General features: G+C 40.4%; 1 protein-coding gene across 1 annotated transcript; it reads left to right on the top strand.

Annotated features, from left to right (window-relative positions):
• Positions 1 to 2347, top strand: RB195_010931 (uncharacterized protein; the record flags this gene model as incomplete). Its single annotated transcript, XM_064192137.1, has 2 exons — positions 1 to 82; positions 2187 to 2347. The coding sequence occupies 2 exons, from the start codon at positions 1 to 3 to the stop codon at positions 2345 to 2347; spliced, it is 243 nt and encodes an 80-aa protein (XP_064049720.1).
• Between the last annotated feature and the right edge of the window lie 17562 nt (positions 2348 to 19909).

The raw sequence follows: 19909 nt of genomic DNA, 5'->3' as shown, positions 1-19909 counted from the left end.
ATGGACTGCGGCGACGGCGTGGCGAGCGACAAGAAGCTTCGTCCGGAAGCGAACCGTGTTGGAGCAATGACGCCTTTCGAATGTACGAACGCCGCGGTCCGTCTCTTTCGTCGCGGGTGGTCTTGAGAACATTCTTCTCATTGATAGAAACATACGCAACTATGAGCGAGGCTACACCTGTTTGAAAACAAAGGAGGAGATAAAAGAAAAGGGAAGACTGCTCATTTTACCAAGAAACAGAGAAGTTCAATGGACGTTGTGAAGATGTGTGAAGGAAAAAAGCAGAATTCTTCTCATTCAGTACTTGCTTTGTTTACGTTGTGAATTTTGGAAAAAAAACTGTCTTTTTTGTTCAAGATTCTTAAATAGTAACACGAGTAATCTGAACGTCTTGTCACGGAGTGTTTATCGCCAGAATGCTTAAACGATTGATCGTCTTCTCGAACCCACGTCAACTCATTGAACTGCGATTAGTTTTCGAGTGCCCTTTGGTGAGCCTACGCGTATAAGGTGAAAATAGATGTGGCGATAATCGGAGAACGAGGTTTTATCAACCACAGCTTTAATGGCGTGATGACATCTGAGCAGAGTTTGAATTTTTTTTTCTGTGTCAGCAAAACGCTGGCAGATTGCAGCAAAATACAGATTGCAGCGTTACGAAACCATCTCTCGAACGCTCACCTCCGAGAACGGCGACGAATGTCGTGCACGGCGGCAAGAAAACTCGACTGGCTGAGCTGTTCGGATCGGACTACCTCGCTCCACGAACAGGGAGAGGCGAAATTGCTATAACGAGGACAGAGAGACTATTCGCCCTTTACAGATCCATTCCTTTGCTACTCATTCCTGTCATTGTCTTGGACCTAACCAGTGGTTCCCCGGAGTCTGATGCTAAAGATAAGTAAAAACAACGAGATTTTCATGAACGAAGACCTACTCGCTCAGCAAATCTGTGTAAGGGTTAGGTGGTTCATTGATGTAGCCAGGAATTCATTAACGATCACTTCCTCAAGAGGACCTCAGCAATAAAAGCCCATTTAGGCGCCCTATCGTTACGAACAGCGAAAGAATTCGTAAGTCAGCGGAAAGTAGATTTGACGAAAATAAAACAAAAAGAAGGATATGTAACTTCTTTTCTGCTTCTTTAAAACATTCCATTTCAATTTTTTCGCCATCTTTTTCCGTACGAAATAAAAACAGCAGATGTACTGTAGCACTCACAAAGAAGAAAAATTCACGAGTAGAATATTGAATGAAAGGCAGATAAGAGCGTTTATTTGCCGCCTGAATGGCGGTCTACCGTAGCCTTGTCAAGATAAAGTTATCAACTAAGCTGTCAGCGATGTACATATTAGGGCATTCCTTCTTCACAAGAAAAAAACTTCGACGTTCCTGAAAGTCGACGAGATGTTTGCTCACAAACTGAAAGAATTAATACGGCTTTCCCTCGCTCTCTAAAATTTTAACTATATACGGTGGGGGAGGGGAGAGAGTAGAGACTAGTTAATTTTTTCATCTGTAAGGACCACAATAAATAATCTGCGTTGCAGGTTGTTGAATAACTTTACTAGGAAGAATTCAGATGTGATTAATTCGCTTTGCAGTGGGACCAGTGCAGTCTACGCCGCCGTTGTCGAACGAAATCCTACGAGTTCTGCTTTATTATCGATTATTTAGTGTCTTTTTGTGGATAGGAAAGGAAGGAATGGCTTGAAGGGTGCAGAAGCAGCAAAAGACAACACTCGAAAGATGTGGTATGGAATTGGAGATAACAAAAATTTTATATTTACTGAAGAAACAATTAAATCCAGTTAAAAAAAAAACTTCCTAATTCTTTGATGGAGTGATGAGTAACGACACTACTCAACTTCTGATCATGACTAAGACAGAATGCTCCAAGCCCAACAACGTGTTTAGGATAGCCTTCCAGGTGGTAACTATAGAAGACAAAGTATGGCAGCTCCTTCGGCTGAACGACCCCAAAATCACAGAAAATTCAACCGCTACTTGCACTGGTTTATTCAGGGCACATTTCTCTCCCGCACAAGCACAACACTCTAAAAAACGAATCATCAGAACTCCGTATTCATATGTGAAAGCAACTTTAGGAAATCAAGGCGATTCTGAAGAATTTCTCGTAGTTTGGAAAAAAAATTTCGTTTGCCTAAACATTTTGAACTTTTTAGCCGCCCCGTTCGGGAAAACAACGTACAATTCGGAAAACACAGATGTCGCCGCCAGCTATGCAGCTCACAGTGAAAATAAGTTCCCCACACAGCTGGAGCGCGTCGACGGCGGAGGGACGAGGAATTTACTGGCGGTGCTGACATGGCACGAGAATCGTTAACCTGTGATGATCCTGAATCAAAAGGTCCGTATAGGATGCACCGAGGAAAATAACGGCATTACTTTGCTTGACGTCTACGGATATGGGCAGAAGAAGAAGGAAATTCTGAAAAATAAACAGGTAAGGAGAGAAGGCATAAATGTAGGATTTGCGGCGTCGAGAAGGTCCAGCAGTCTTTGTGTTTGCTTCTTGCGCCATTTCATATTTATTTATTTATTTATTTATTTATTGGAATACACCAAATATTGAAGGAAAAAGCTAAACGAGAATACTATTCTGCCTATTTTTTCTAGAGCAATTAAGACTTCAGTGGGAAAGTTTCTGCTTTCTGAAAATTCTTTTTGCACATTCTTTAGCAATTCGTCAGTTAATTGCTCTGGAAAGAAAAGTGTGAAATAACCACAAGAGGTCCTTTTTTCCAAATTCAAAACTTTCAAACAGGATAACTACTACTTCTAGAATGGTAGGCTGACCAACTGAACCTAGAACGAACTAATTTTAAGCTGGGGCAAGCTTAAACGCGGATCCCGAGCCAGCGTTGCACCATCGCCTGCTACCCTTCAGCGATTTGGAGAAAATAAAAACAATAAGAGCAACATTGTTCACAAGGAGAAGAAAAGCCATAAGAAAGAATAGAAAATTAGTTGAATAATAAACGTTCGATCAGAGCGCCACAAACGAAGAGATTATCGACTAAAAATACGGATTAAAGCATAAATATGCTCCACACGTCCACACTTCACATTATTTACACTGGTGAACTCCTAATTCCTAAAATTTTCCGTCAATTCTGCTAAAACTTCAAATCTTATAAAAACTTCAGCGCTAGAAGAAAACAAGATGGTAAACTGACTCTGATAAAATTTAGGAATGAATTCAAATGAGAACTTACCGCAAAATTGACGGAAACTTTCTATGGGAACAAGAGAAATAAATTAATAAAAGTAACAATTTTCACTAAAAATAAGAAGTTACTCTGCTTTTTCTTCCACTTCTTGAGACTTACAGCAGAGTTAAAAGTTAATTTGGGATTTGAGGAAAGCCAGCAATCCAGAAAATCGCATAAGAATAAATCCGATATAGCAAAAAGAGAACCTTGTCGAGATCAAAAAGCATGGAGCGCTTCCAGCTTTGATGTGATCATTGAAAACGAAATGAGAACTCAAACAACCAAAAACAATCATCGCTTACAACTCCAGGAGCCAAGATTCAATGATAAAATAACGTTCTAAATGACCTCACAACTGTTCCATTTGTCTCCTTCGTTGCGGTTGGCGTGGGGCAACTGTGAGGCGACCTCGACGACGTGCTTGGAAGTTGCTGGATGTGTTGTTGGAAAAGGATGGCCGTCGACGATTTCCTGTGTGCAGGTTTCGGCTTGTTGCATGATGGTCAACGTTCGGAGAGGGACTAGTTTCCGTGCATGATGTGCGCCGCCGCCGCTGGTTACCAGTAAACAGGCAGAGATGTTGCTTTGTGGCGCTGAGGAACGACTTTCACGCACTGTCAGCTTGGCCGGCAGCTTCAGCTGAGACTGCGCCCGGGGACCCCGCAGCCTTTTTTTGCACTCCCAAACAATTAGGTGAACTGTGGTAGCAACTTAATAATTTTATCACAAGTAAAAAGTAAAACTATCCAGGTTCTATCACTGTTTGGAAGGGTCTGCAGCTTAATTAAAGGACCACAAGCCTGATTAAAGGACGACATGCTCCGAAGCAACTGTATTTGTGTGGTACTAGTAACGACATTTGGGGAAAAGTAAGATCTGCAGTTAGTTAAATTAGGTCCCGTAGATGCGAAATTGAAACAGACATGAAATAACTAGCAGATGTCCTGAAGTTAGCAATTTTTCCTTTTTTTTGGAGAGTTTTGACTCAATTGACTCTTGTGCTCCGAACACTTATGGTGTATTGACATCTGGTCTTTTTCAAAATAATTAAGGAAGTGCGCCAATGTTGTAAAACAAAATAACAGGAAGTATACCAATAACGTCGGGAAGTAGTAGAAGCCGTTGTGAGGGATGAGATCGGAATGATTGCGTTGGTCGAGATTATTACGGCTATGTTCGGATCTACTTAAGCTCGATTAGGGCAGCTAAGGTTCGATTCACTAAGTATGTTTAGCTCCTTGAATGTATAGGCTCAAGCAATTTCCTCAAAGTCATCTGTTGATGGATGAATAATAAGACACGCACGATCTGTTCGACACTCTTTCCCTCACAAGGAAAAGCCATCGCCACCGCTTTACGACTTACGCAGGATTTGCCTAATGTTGTAAGTCACTCAGAGAACAGGTTCTACGTATAATACAACTGAATGCGCTTCGAGGACACAAAACAATGACGAGCAACAGAAAAGGCGGCCGTGATTCACGAACGAAGGTGGTTCAGTTACTCAAGAAGGCTTTGAAGCTCGCAAGTTTGAGGGGGCGTGAAAGAAACACTCACGAGCAACATCGCGACCGGCGGTCATTGTCGAGAGCAAACAGCCGGAGTGAACAGTTCGTTGATGAAAAATGAGGCCTACAGATCACGCCTGTGAGTCTGAGTGCAGCGCAGCTTCGCAAATTGGAGGATGCAGAACGACTGAGAGCAGAGCACATTAGAATGCGGAATTCTGAAGTGTTGGCATCATCTGAAGTCGAACAGCGACAATTCGCTTCATGGAATGTCCACGAAAACCTCACTTCAATCCAAGAATATTCTGTTAAATCCAAAGCTAAGAGCACCATATAACTCTGCACAGCCGAAAATTTTTCAAAAAAAAAACCGCTCTCTCCCAAACTCTGATTCCTCCCCAATTTTGTCATTTGTATGTCTAAAAATCGGAAGTGAAGAGGCGGCTCGCCGCATTTTTCGTGAGGTGGACGGAAGAGTGCCCTTTCAGACGAAGATGAGCCCATAGGAAAGAAATAATTACACAATTACTAACAATTTGAGAAGAATTTCCTCAGTTCACACTAGACGTATGACCGCTGAGTTTAAGAGGTTCATTACAGTAACTGAATGACTTGATTGAATTCATTTAATGACCGCTTGAACCAGCGACAACAGATCCGTCGTAGCAGTTTTCGCTTTTTTTCTCTTGTTTTGCGAAGACGATGAGGTGATACTGTAATGTTACCATCGATGATATAACCCTGATAATTCTCGTCGGCTGTGTTCCACTGGAGACGTGGATACCAGAACTTTGTAACTCCTCACTTATAAAAATAAAAAAGATTGTCAGAGTGCATAAATTTTGCTTCTCTTCCGAATCAGTGCTGTTCAGCGTCGTTGTCGCATCCAAGAAAAACTGCCTAGCCTCTAAATGAGCAAAGTTGGTTGAAGCAAATGGACAGAATACTGTCATCAGCCTCATTTACTGGGCTCTGTTCGCCTGATTATCGTCTCGCTCCCACACTGCAGGACGAATACTGTGCGATCGGTAGAAACGCTCGCCGATCCTGTCTTGCTTTATTTTACTTTTTTCTTCTGGTAGCCTTCTCCCAGCCAAGTTAAACTGTGTTCTGCTTGTTATGTTTGAGTTTGAAACCACAACGACGAATCTGATGCATAGATTTGTTTTCCATGATGTTCCTGACATTTCGAACGTCGAACTCCGCAGGGTGCTTATTTTGGCGGGATTCGATCTTCGGACGATAAGATAGTGCGCGGACGGGAGCTAACGGCTGGCGCTTGCGGAGACTTACAGTACTGCTTGCAAATTTAAGACATGAATGCAATCACATGCATATAACAATCACATTGTGGCTTTATAACTATAACAACTCCCTTCCATGAAACCATGGAGCCGAACTCGCTTTGCTAGTACGTATGTGCTCAGATTTTACGATATGGTCATATTCCAGGGAACACAGCCTGCTCCATTTCTCCGGCTGACGTCAGGGAATTTTCGCGACCGTTCAGGTTCGTTGAAGGTTACACGATCGCAAAAGATCACGTGAAGTCTCTTTCTCCTGAGCAAGAGTCGTGCGTGCGAGAGTCCGCGAGCGCCTAAGCTGTCCTCGTCCTTAAAACTTGCGATGAAACCCGTCGAAGGGAGAAAAACGAAAAATAAACACGGTCCATCGGAGGACAAACACAATGAAACCTAAACGCCCTGTGTGTGTTTTTAGTGTTGGCGCGGTTCACCGGCACGAAAGGTTGTCCAGAGACTTTTAATTTTGCATTTGCATTTGCGAAGGTCCTCACATTGGAAATGAGCAACAATCCTAGTCGTCTCTTGCACTGGAATAAGAGTTCAGAGTATTATAAATCAAACGATGTCGGAATGATCGGCATGATCGACACGGCTATGTCTTTTTTTTGCACTAAGACAAAGAAAGGAAAAAAATGAAATTAAGGACTACACAAACTCGCAGATAGATATTTCGTAAGGTAGATATTTAGATTTAATCAGATGAGGCAATTTCACTAAGCCAATTTTCCACCATTTTCTGCTCAAATGTCACTGATTCCAAAGTGAATGCAAAGTTTTGTCTAAGAAAAACATCTTCGCTCGAAAGTACCGCTATCCATGAGATTTTAATTTTGAAAAAAAGGTTAGTCCAGATATTGATGCTTCTTGAGAGAAAACATACCGTAAATGTAGTCCATGTAACAATAAATAGAAAAAAGAGGGCGTCAAAAATATCTCCAACAACTCCAATGGAATTTCCCCGTTCTACAGTTCTCAGCCGCAAAAAGACGATCTGAAAACCTTTCAACTTTAGAAAAAAATCCTTAGATTTCTTTACAAAATAAATTTGTCATGTTACTTTAACAGAAACTTTAGCTTCACTTCATTTTCCATCTTAGACAAAATCTTCTCAAATTTTGCCTAGACGGGTAAGATTTGCCAGCATAAATGTAATTCAAACAAATCCGTATTTTTATCTATTATTTTTCTCTAGCGGATGTACTGTACTGTAAGATAGAACTGCTTCTTTCAGAACAACGAGAATATTGGTAAAATTTAGAGCACAAACGATTCCAGATAAATGAAAACGATTTGAGTTGAAGCACGTTTTGGAGAGAAAAGTAGCTGGATATCGTCCAGCTGCTGTAATCAAATGCCGAAATTTTTATGCGATGCGATTGTTTCACGAAGTTTTCCAACTTTTTTTACAAAGCTGTATGCAAATTACTCAGCCTGTCAAGCACGGATGTGTGTAATTATCGATATTGTGTCTTAACTGTGTACTTCTGCGTGTTACTATGACAAGAATGCATTTGTGACAAAAATAAACATATAATAATAAATATGCTTTAAAAAAACGAATAAAATAAAAGAAAAGAAAAAATAGACAAACAAATAAATAAATAGTTACATTGTCAGGATGTAATATCACTATTCTTTTACTTTCTTCTACTTTATTCTCTATTTTAAGAAGATTTTCTAATGCGTCTCTTCCTTGAAGAATTTAGACCAACAAAAACATTTGATATTGCCCATTATGGCACAATGTTATGTTTGCCGAACATCGTCATTGCAACTACAGTATACCAGTAAAATCTGAATCCAATGCTGGACATCTATATTTTATTTCTTGAATATTTAACATTTACTCTAATATGAATAACCATCTTTTAGTACTTGGTCTATGATCACAAATAGGAATACACAAGAGGGTAACAGCTAATTTGTCATCGGTCGTTGTTGGAAGCGTCTCCGAAAACAAAAAGAGCTCCTTTCTACGTGCACCCGGATGGCCCATGCGAGAAAAAAAATTTCAGTGAGAAGTAAATAAGACTTACAAAAGCCAAATAAGCACAGAAATACAAAATACGCCTAATTCGCGGAAAATACATAGCAATAATCAAGCAACATTATTAAATCTTTGGTCCTCTATCAGTGCCCGAGGTACCAGTACCGTATCACTTCTTCGTCTTGGCACCATCGCGATAAAAAAAAAACTGAGAACTTCTAAATTGAAAACTAAAAATTGAGAAGATTTTTCGCCGGATCAAGCAATCATTGATTCAATGTTCAACATCTTTGATTTTTGCAGAATTGAAGTCTAAAAAGAAATGGGGTCATTTTCGGGTATGAGTTTTAGCAAGAGCACAACAATCTTCCAGAAGTTCTCAAGAAAGATCAATCGGAAAGATCATTTTTGATCAGATTGCGCTAACGACTAAGCTGTATTCTATGCGATATTAAACGCGTTACAGGAAGAAGTCCGAACCCCTTCACAAAGTCCCGGTCCCGAATCCCGGTCCGATCCTTTCACAAAGACATTCCAAAAAATCTACTCCTTTCGTTTTCGCTGTGAAAGCAACAATCCTTGCGCGCTATCGGGAACAAATGCATCCACTACTGGCGTCTACTTGAGATAATTTTATTATGTAAAGGAGGCAGAAAAGAATAAGGTACAGAATCCATGTTTTCTTGTTTTGCCAACAAGATTTTGATGAAATACTATCTATGGCCTGATGTTTTAAGAATCTCATCTTTATCGTAAGCCTGAAAATGCTTCGAGGTTTCTGGTGCCACTCATTTCCCATCAAACTCGGCCTCTCTCCTCGCCAGACTCGATAATAAAGCAACAGATGGAGTTCACCGAAACCTCGTTGGCAAAACAAGAAAAGTACCTAATGCCCAATTTTCAAAAAGAGTAGGATTGGAGATTTTTGGACTATTATTAGTTTATTGATCTAATTTATCTCTTTGGAAACACCCATAGGTGTGCCAGAAAACAGAAACAAGAAAGAATGCAACTCACTGACTATTTCGCCTAAGTTTTATTCAGCAAAGTTTGTAATTTTAGCACTTTGTGCGGTGAGTTGACGTTCCATCTCTGACTAGAGAAGGAGTGAAATCCTCACGCGAGATCTTTTCCCTAACCTCAGAACGCTGTAGTAGAACAATTGAGTTCGAGTGACCAACCTAACCGAGAGCGGATGGGTCCGTCAGGGGCCCTCGGCGAACGGGTGGGAGAACCTCAAGCGCCTCACTAAGGCGCTTGATCAAACCAAATTGCGACCAGAACAGCACTTTCTGAATAGGACGAGTGGGTCGGAACGTCAAGCAGCGAAAAATAATAAATGTTCCACCTAACAACTTTGGAAGAATAACATATTTCAGTTTTGATTCAATTCGAATAGTAGTCAGACTAATGGACAAGAGAACACCGAATCCACCAAAAATCTACGACTGTATCCGTTGGGGAACACACTGCTATATTTGCTTTATGATATTAATGACCCAGTCCTTATTTCTGTTTATTTGTGAGAAAATCGTAACCCTCAAAATCCACGAGGGCGTTGCTGTCAAGAAACGATTGTCAGAGTACTCTTCCGTTCCAGCACAAGGCTACTCAGCTAGTTCCGTGCAGCGAGCACATTTCGAACCGAGGTGATATGAAGGACGGAAAACGAAGCGCAGCGAAACGAGTCGTTGCCAACCAATACTATCACAAGCGCTGCGGATGGTTCAAAGAAGAGTGAGTTCATCTCAGAAGTAAATAAGTTCCTAAGTGTAATTTATTCCAAAAAAAACGCGATCTTTCCTGAGTTTTGTTTGAAGGAACAATTGTTTTAGCTGTGTTTCTTTTCTAAATTTGATTTCTATTAGCGTTTTAAGGTAGAACCTTTGAATTCATTAGAGAAATCAGCTAAAAGCCTTCCAAAGGACACTTCTTCGGAATACACTTGTACATCGCTCATTAGAGAGGAGTCCACAAGAAAGTTGACAATATTACTGCACCACAACTCGTTTAAGGTAAGATTTTTGACAAATATGATGGCTTCGTGGGAGCTTTTCTAGGACTCCTCCAGCTTTTCTCTATTAAAATCATGGGAATCCCCCTCAAGACCGATCTCTCATGGGTAACCTCTTGTTGAGAGAAAGCTCACCCTAGATGTGCTGATGGGTGTATCACAAAAATTCGTAGCCAGTGTTCCACAAAGACACCACTTCTCGGCTTCCCTATGGAACATGCTAAAAACTTCGTTGTCTCGGAACAATGGCCTGCTAAAAACAGTGTATATCTAGAATAATATGAATTATTTACACTATTCATTACTCTTCAAGTTTCACCAAAACCTCGTTGTCATAACAAGAAAACAAATTCATCGCTCTATTAAGTACAGTTATTCATGTGGCTTATGTTGACCCCTTTTGACCCCTTTTTCTGTCTAGGAATATAGAAGAAGATAATTTCATTAGACCGAGAACGGTAGCAACTGAATGAAGAAAACGGTGGGCTTTTGAAGTATCATTGTGCACTCAAACAGTTTTTATTCTTACCCTTCAGTTCAAGTTTTAAAAAAGTCCACTGATTTAGATCAGAGAAGGTTCCTTGCTGCATCCTGTTCACTCTTTACACTTCGGAAACAAGTAAGCTTTTCTTACAAGAGCAAAAGTGACGTCTAACCCCTTACCAGCCTTATTCAAGTACAGCCATCTCTATTAGATATGTTTAGTTCAGGGCGGAGCCGGTTGTTCTTCATCTACTAAAGCGTGGAGGAATAAGCGAGTAAATGTACCTTTGGAAAGATTAAAAAAACTGAAAAAGAAGTGTTTAAGAGTACTGGAGATTGGATTAGATATAAATAGTAGTAGAAACTACGCTCTGGAAATGTTGACAGATTTTCCGATTAGAAAAACAAAGCAAAGTAAGTGAGCGGAAGCTTGACTGAGACATGCTACTTGGCAAATTTTTGCAACAAAAATTCCAGGTGGAGACAAACCACAATTTGGTGGTGGAGGGACTAATCGAGGTGTTTTGGCAGAGTCAATGAAACATGAGATTTTAAAAACGTTAGCGACGTCACATCTGCTTGTATGATTACCTTTAGAAGAGAAAAAAAAATCACCGGTACAAGTGAATTCAAAAAAGAGAAAGATTTGCTTTTCTTTTACATCGTTAGGTGGTGTTGTGTGTCTGTGGATACTTTTCCAGATGAAGTCTTTTGGTAATCAGACAATTAGCTCATTTTAATTTGATGAAATATACATATATAAGAAATGAGGGGTACGAAATTACTCAAACTGCGTTTTTTGGGATCTTCGACCAAAACGAGACCTACGCCGAATCCACACGGAGCTAATTTATGTTGCATCTACTGTTCTATTTGATTTCATGGCTACAAATGTTATTTCCGAAAAAAAAGCCGCTTTTGTTTTTGTTGCTGCTTTTCACACATAATAATAAAAGTGAAAATGTGAATAAAAATGAGCTACAGCTAGTTGAGCCAGCCACATATGCTAAGCACGAGCATTGAAAAAGCGACGGTATGCGATGGTGCAGCACCGTCGCCCACCCTCGCCCGCTCTTAAATTGTCATAAAATGGACATTTTGGAGCATTCACCACTCTGCTAGGTCCCTCTGATTTATCCAGAAACCGTTGAGATGGGGCAAAATGCCTCCAAATACTCGCCAAAGTGCAATAATTGCAATGCGACACAACCCGTTCAAGACCTCAATCCTTCACACCGTAAAAAATCGAAAACGAGAAATGGAAGAAGAAGGATGAAAAGTGGCGACTTTTAAAGGACGCAGTCTTCACGCGTGAACAAACTTTCACTCTTCATACATAATAAAAAAGCAGTTAAATTCAGATTTTGTTTTTGCAGCAAATTTCAAAGTGAAGACAATTCAACATTTTACACAGTGATCAAAAATGTCCTAGCGAGTATAAAGACCAGTAAACTTTAGTCCCATAGGGTTACCTTTAAAATTTTTCGAAGCTTGAAATGTTGAAGACTGAGTTTCTGAACACTCTTTCAACTGTGACCTCAGGCTAGGTGTGGTTGGAATTATTGCGTTTCGGCGAGTATTTGGCAGCATTTTGCGCCCTTCTCAACGATGTGGTTGCTCTCGGATAAATCTCAAACAGAGGGCTCTAGTGATATATGAAATGCTCCGAAATTTTCATTCCATTGAGAAGTTGAGAGCGGTCATCGATGCCCGATGGTCCCGCACCGTCGCTTACCGTCATTTTTTCAGTGTTCATGCATAGCATTAGCTGGGGAAACAAGGAGATTATATCTCAAGGAGATTGCACCTCGACAGACATTTTTGAGTGGTGAAAATGCGTGTGTTCAATGAAATAATAAATATTAATAATGTCGACTAATATTAAGAACTAATATTTTGTACACTTGAAGCTTAATAGACCTCAACAGACATGAAGAGAGGGCGCAATAAAATCTCCAAGGTTTTTTTTTGGGACATGAAGCAGATGAGTATTTTTAAACAGATAATAGTTAACAGTAAATGAATGATGCATAAAAGTTTAACTCAACATTGTAACCCGATTACCCATCCGTAAATTTAAACAAAAATCCTCTTCTTCACATCCCGCAGAAGTGATCTCAAAAGACCTCTACCCAGCTGCTAATCCCTTCTTCCCCCGTGAGCAATAAGAACAATAGGTCCTGAAAATAAGATCCGAGAAAGAGAAAGATAGAAACATGGATTCTGCGGAACACACTTTTAGCTCACATTTTAATACTCCTAGAAGACTGAGCTCAGAAAGGCACTTTTCTTACAATTGTGCGTTAAAAACATTGAATGGTCAACGAACCCGTATACAAAGGGATTTTCCACGGTGCTCCTCCCTTTTTAGCAGTTGAATATTCGTCACACCAAGAATTTGCGCATGCAATTACCCAACAAAAGGAAACGACTGCTGTATAAGAATGAGAACTGTGTTTATATCATATATAAATCGCCCGTTGTCACACGCAATTGATTCAGTGCTCAAAGAAAGGTGAAGATCAGGAACGAACTTCCGCTATGCTTGAAGAATAGTCCCAAAAATACGTGGAACGGAACTCTTAGAAGGTTTTCGGGCTTAGGATGCAACCATTTATGAAAAATTCAGCAGTAGGAGTGTTATTGTTGGAGTTTCACGCTCACAACTGAACCACCTTGTTTCAAACTTTAAAAGTTGTGGCAGCATTTTCCACTAACATAATTTTCATTCACGGTGTTACTGTAAAATGTGTGATGCAGTTGTTGCTGTAGAAAAGGGATGAAAACAAAACAAAATCCATCCGTTATCGTAGTTGTGACCTCACCGAAAACTTTTAACCTCTTCCAGAGAAGCAAATTGTCACAAGATGCCTAGGAAAAGCTAGTCGAGACGATTTCTGCCATGGCTGTGACAGAAGGGGGCCGCCGAGAGCTTCCAACTCTGAATGTCAGCTGAGAACAACAGAGAATCGACGGTAGTAGCAGAAATGTTAGTCACTCGTGATATGTACAACTGAAGAACGTCAGGCATCATGCGCAAGCAAAGCTACCGTAGACGACCAATTAACCAATCGAAAGACAATCGAGGTGGTTTTATTCGTTCGGCTACCGTACGCTGGGCCGTCGCCGCTGCCGGATGCGACTGATGAGCGACGAGGCGCTAGTGTGGAGTGCCGGGGACGAATGGCTGTTGGCTCGTAAAGTTTCACGGCGAATTCCCGAAAGAAACGTGACCTTATGAGCTGCGCGCTGACGACGAAAAACGTACAAAATCACCGGTTAATAGAGCACGTTGCGGACGTCGCTGGTTTGAACGTATGCATTTGAAAAGCAGGCCAACACAAGCAACGATACGATCATCGACAGGACATTTGAAATTCTAAGAGCCATAATAACCGTTAAATCGATCTCACAGAAATTCTGATTCGTGAAGGCGCCACATACAGTAAGAAAGCAATCATTACACAAAAAAATAAACTGAAGCACAAAGCAATTAACCCAGGCAAGTGAAGCACGGGTAGCATTTCCTTCTAAGAACTAACCAGAAATTCTAACAGAACGCCTCACGAACAGCTAAACATCTTCTTACTAGCTGCAATAAAATACGTAAAAACTCCCACAAAACGGACATTTGGATTTGCCAAGAAATGTGAATTGGACTGAAAACAATCACAGAACGTAGTGTATGTTGACGTTCGATGAGCGCTCTTCGTCTTCGTTCCTTCTTTCTTGTTCTGCTTTTTTAAGAGTTCGATTTTCAATTTTTGAACATGATTTACACTAAACTGTGTGAATTTCAAACCATACCTTTTCTTCTGAATGCATGTATCAGTGTAATTTAGGTAATAGTGAGTGGCGACAATTAATGAGATCCAAGAAAGTTTGACAAATGGAAAATTACGAATATTTTGTGTACTGATGTTTACACAAAGATTCCCCTCATCTTAATGATAGAAAAAAAAATTTTGCGCCTAAGACTGGAGGACAGACGACAACAGCGATTTAGCATTTGATACCAACCCGAGGAGTTCATTTTTTTTCCTTCGCCCTCGCTAAAATTTGCTCAGGACTTCCCTCAGAGAAAAGTTCACGCTAAAAAGAATTCAAGGATCAGGCTTTGCGATCGAGGAACTAGCAAAGATTCAAAACGGAGCATGGGAATATGAGAACTCGAAAAAAGCTGCTAGTGCTGGCCGCCATAGCATTTCAATGATCGAAAAGTTCGTCCGTCCGGAGAGGAAAAAAACGCGTTAGGAGCTGTGAACGAACACGCAGCTGAACTGAATCGAATGAATTGAGTGAGCGGTCGGCACAGCTCGACCGAAAAGAACTCCCACCGGCAGCTGCACGTCGCTCAAAAAGGGAAACGGACACGGGTGCACGAGCGATGAATGAACAGCCAATGATGCCTGCGTTTGTCCACCACGGCGCGAATTACAACAGCAACCAGAGCTTCAAGGACTTCCCAGAAGAGGTCACCGCGGATTTAGAGCGTTTTTCTCAGCAAAACCACTTCAAAATCCAGACGCTGGAGTTTCGTCAGTTAAAGTAATTTTCACACAGATTTTGCTGATGATACGTGAGTAAATGACAGTGTATGCTGAACTATCCAGAAGCTAATTATACAACCCATTAAGAAACTTTTCACATAGGATCTCTATACTTGAATATATGAGGTTCTTTAGAAATTCTGGAAACAAAAGAAGATTGACTGACACGCAATACCTTTTTAAGCTTTTATAAGGTTGAATTAGTAGTTTCAAATGAAAAATTTGACTGCTTGAGGATTTACGGACGAAAGGTCAAAAAATCTCTGCTTAACGAGACTGATCGAGAAAGTCACGCATAGAAGTGTTGGTATTTAATGTTCAAATAATTTGAAGAGAGCCCTATTTTGCAATTCATCGAAGACCCCAAAGTTAGACCTCCTGAAAACATTTGTCGGCAAGTTACGGCACCCTCATTCGTTTCTATCCATAAAATTTACCTCAAATTTCCGAGTCAACATCGACGAATGAGCTAAGAAACATCATGGACAGATGCGGTTAGCACTAAAACAAGGTTTATGTAAAATATACAAGAAGAAAGGAAAGTAGTTTTCATGTGGATGACAGCGCAGTTGTTGTGCGTGATGTAGATGTGATGTTGAGAAGATGTATGGTTATGATTGGAAAAGTTTACTAAAAATGTCAATGCGCAAGCTTCCGGCTTCTCGCACAGAAATCTGTGATATTGAGGTTTTCTTGGTTTTCCAGCTTAGCTGTAAAGATAACATCTCGATGCTGAGTGGAATAAAAATTCCGTCACGAAAAAATTGAGTTCATCAATTTTATGCTAATGCATCAAAATGCAAACTCAAAATGAAAGAAGAAATTCCATAATTCAGAAATAATTCGCGTCACTGACAGTGAGAACCAGGACATTCCCGAAATTCCTTAAAGATTTTCGAAAATTGCACGGTAGTCTCAAAGAAGCCAGAGTAGCAGCCGAAATGAAGAAGGAACAAACGAGAGAAGACCATGGAACGAAGAACATAATGATCTGATTGTGATTTGTGACCATCTCAAAAGTTCAGAAAGGATTTGTGGTCGAGACACAACCCAATCACTGAAACTGCAAAAAGATAGCACTTTCCTTTCACAAGTTCTTTTAATCTAAAAAAACGTAAGCGCCAGACAAGTCGAATGGAGATCGGGTCCTTTGCAAAGAACCCATTTTTTCAGCGAGAAAAAACAGTAGAAGACGTTTTTGCTACGTTACAACGCAAACAACATGTGATATTCAGTGGTAGATGAGGTTTATTTTGAGATCAACTACTTATGAGGTTTTCAGAATACTTTCAAGGAACACCTGGTTCGGTAAGGGACGGAATTTAGAGTAGAAATGTGATCGATGCCAAACGGTACACGGAACAGTACCAGAACACAAGTGCCAAGGGCTGATTTCATGTAAATCGAGAGTGGTGAAGAGGTTTTTAGTTCGCGTAGAAGAAAGGTAAAACGTAGAAACAGGTCACGCAGATTCATCACAGAAAACCAACTTTGTCAGAGTACGAATCAATAACCCTGAAAGGATTGAATTCAACGAACACTTCCAAATATCCTCAAACGAAACCCAAGTCACGTACACGTTTAACTCCGTAACAAAGGATTAGTTTAAAAACCTCAGCTAACAATTACAGTCGCTAAAACACAGACCATTTGGAGAGTAGAATAATCTTTCGAGCTTCAAAACTCAGAGTGAGGAGGAGTTCTGATCAAAGCGCATCTATTTCGTCCAGACACTAGTGACATGGTCAAAAAAGGCTTTTTTCGCAGGAAAGATGAGAAGTAAGAGGAAAAGGTTCTGCTATGATAACGAATGAGAACCCGTGGAGCTGAACTTGACAAGAAGATACGTGGCGCGGAACCAGTACGCCGCTAATTTCTCACAACCGGTACGTTTTAAGAGCTAGAAAATAAAAACTGCGACAGATATGCCGCTTCGTAGTATTCTGGAACGGTTCTACCCATTCGTTGATGTGAGAACGAGATAAAATTGGAGATGAACGGCAGTTCTGCTGGCTGCAACTTGGCAGCTATGCAGTAACATCATACAGTTGTTCTCGGTGATCGTTTATGCGGTGCACAAGTAGCATGCGGTCGTGTCTAGCCTTGATTGCCACTTTTTTGCCCCCACTTCTTATCATCATCGCTGCACGGCGGTTCACGGGAAGGTTATAGCGGATCTGCTACGAAAAACCAAACACAACTGCTGCAATGCGCACGAAAATCTACTCATAATGGATTTTAATTGGCACAAACGACTGTGTCATTTAGCGACGCTCTAATGACACTCCGAACATTCCCGAAAATTCGGAGTAGCGCCTACAACAAGAAGGGCACCGAGCTCAAAAAAAAAACGGTTCAGCCTGCTCCACCCCTCGTTCGCTATCCATTGCAGAGGCTGCTTCGGGTTTTGAACACAAATCGAGGATTTGTTCTAATTTGTCTTAATTATTTAGAATGTTCTTAATCTTCTTGCGTTTGTTCGTAGAGTGAGCTGAATGGCGAGTGAGAAAGAGGGCAACTAGCGGTGGCGGTGTGCTTTCTGGTTCCATAGACACCAGCACAGAACTTCGGAGAAGTAATACAGAAATTCAGAAGTTCTACTCATTTATATAAACCATTGATAGTTTTGTTTGTTTATTCAGCAATCAGTGACTATCTTTATTTCGTGGTGATTCTGCTTCTACGGAACCTCACAATTTGGAGAGTCGAGGTGATTTGCTCCAAGTTTTTACAAAAATCAGATTTATTAGAAAATTGCAAAAAAGAAATATCTTTAGTAGTATCATTCTCAAGAATATCTAAAATTCTTTGATCAGGATGGAGCTTTCCCAGAATCTTTTGTTCTAACGAAAGTTCAGTGATACAGTCGAACGCTTTTAACAAAACCTACACCATGACCATTTTGCGGATTTTTCCGCCTTAGCTAATGCTCCTATGGAAGGCTCCGGCCCTTGTGGACTTGTAGAAAGTTTTCTACTCTTTAAAACTGCTGTCATTTTATGGTAATGAGTACGAGGTAACATATGAAGTGCAGACAAACAAAATCATGCAAAATTTTTCAATTTTTTGGCAAGCCATCAAAACTTTTCTCCTCCTCAAAATAAATATTTCACAACCTCTCTTTCAATTTTAACGGACTTGGAAATCATCAATTCTATAACTGTGGCATTGAAGAGTTCGTCACATAAAAATGCGGACAGGAAAAGATGTTTCAAAGCATGTTGACGTTAAATGAAAGAAAATGACTGTAACTGGTAGCTGTTCGAAAATCTAAAGGAACTTTAGCATGTGAGGAGAGAACGCAGCACTTCCACATTTCTCCCAGGAACTTTTTCACATAACGCCTTGTGTGCCCCTCATTTGAGCGGTTTTTATCGCTAATAATTGCGATTCGATCAAAGTCGGATACCGTAGGTTTGGTGCCATTTATAACCCTTTCGGTCGGCATTGCACCTCTGACAACTGCGAGGATCATCACTCAGACCGCTACGCTAACAATGATGAGGCGTGGAAGAGGCACGCGAGTGAGAAAAGTTCGTCCTATGATGGTTAACAGTTGTTCAATCTGCACATATGGGTCCAGAACCTTCGATGCTCCTGATCTATCGCTTCAAACTCGTGATCAAAAAGAAGCCTCAACTTTTTACTTGTAGCTGAGAAGCATTCCCTCAACATCCCCCCAACTTGCTTCCTATTTTATCATTTGCAGGACTTTCTATGTCGAAAGGTTGTGCTGCTCAAGAAGATGGCCCTTACGCATTAGTATGTTTCTTAGTTCCGAACGAAACACGGATGGTTCTCGTTAGAACACAAATGTCAACACACCTGATGTACGGTCAAAGTTATTCGTTCGTTTTTACTTCAGAGGTCTTAATCGAATGAAAGCAGCACATCTAGTGATTGAATTAACTTTTCGTATTTGTTTCACCGTTCACTTTATAAGAATTTGTCTCCCTTTCCTTACAAAAAGGCAAATTTTTTTGAAAGGAAAAACCGTCGGGAAATAACGTGGATTCGTTTTTCAAGCAGAAAGCAACCTCTAAGGATTGGGTCACGAAAGAAGTCATAGAAGGATTAAACGATCGACCATTTTGCGCTTTTTGACACTCTTATCTTTAAGGATGTCAAAGAGCTCCGAATTTCCTATAGCTGATTCCTAAACCTATGTATGTGACAGTAGTTCTCTAAAGATTGAGTCTTCTAAAGTCAAAGATAAGAAAAGGATAAAATGCACTACGCTGATCAATCCCTAAGTAGATGCATCTATGCGTTTGACTCAAGTTAGCGCTTTCATCCTCTCTGACAGGTCTAGTAGAAATTTATCGACCACGAAGGGATGAAACGCTCGGTTGGCACTAGCGCGGTTTCAAACCATCGGTACGATGGGGCAGACACTGCCCAACTTATTACCGACTCCGCTACACCTGTACTGTCTCTTAAAGTTAAGAATTGAACGGAAGTTCCTGTGTAAAAGATGGGTTGGTTATGAAAATTGTCTTCTTTATTGTGATGTTTAACCATGCATATTAGGTCAAAAAAACCAAATGCACTCGGTCGGTTAACCAACAGATGGTATATCATTCGTTTCCATATTCTCGTGGATGATCCAAATTATACTACAACAACAAAGGTTTCTGTGACTAAGCTTGAGAATTCTGCATCTCACTCTAGACGATAATTTCTGATAAAACGTAGAAGAGCAAAAATCAAGTGATTTTCGCAAGCTAAAAAAAAACCAAAAGAAACCTGCTCTGTCAAAAAAAGCAAACTATAAATTTTGGAGTCTTTGTATGTATATTTCTTATTTCCTAAAAAATCTCGTTCGAT

This window comes from Necator americanus, chromosome III, assembly GCF_031761385.1.
Source record: "Necator americanus strain Aroian chromosome III, whole genome shotgun sequence".
Classification (NCBI taxonomy): Eukaryota; Metazoa; Nematoda; class Chromadorea; order Rhabditida; family Ancylostomatidae; genus Necator; species Necator americanus.
The sequence above is the reverse complement of the archived record's forward strand: the minus strand, read 5'-3'. Positions and strand labels throughout refer to the sequence as shown.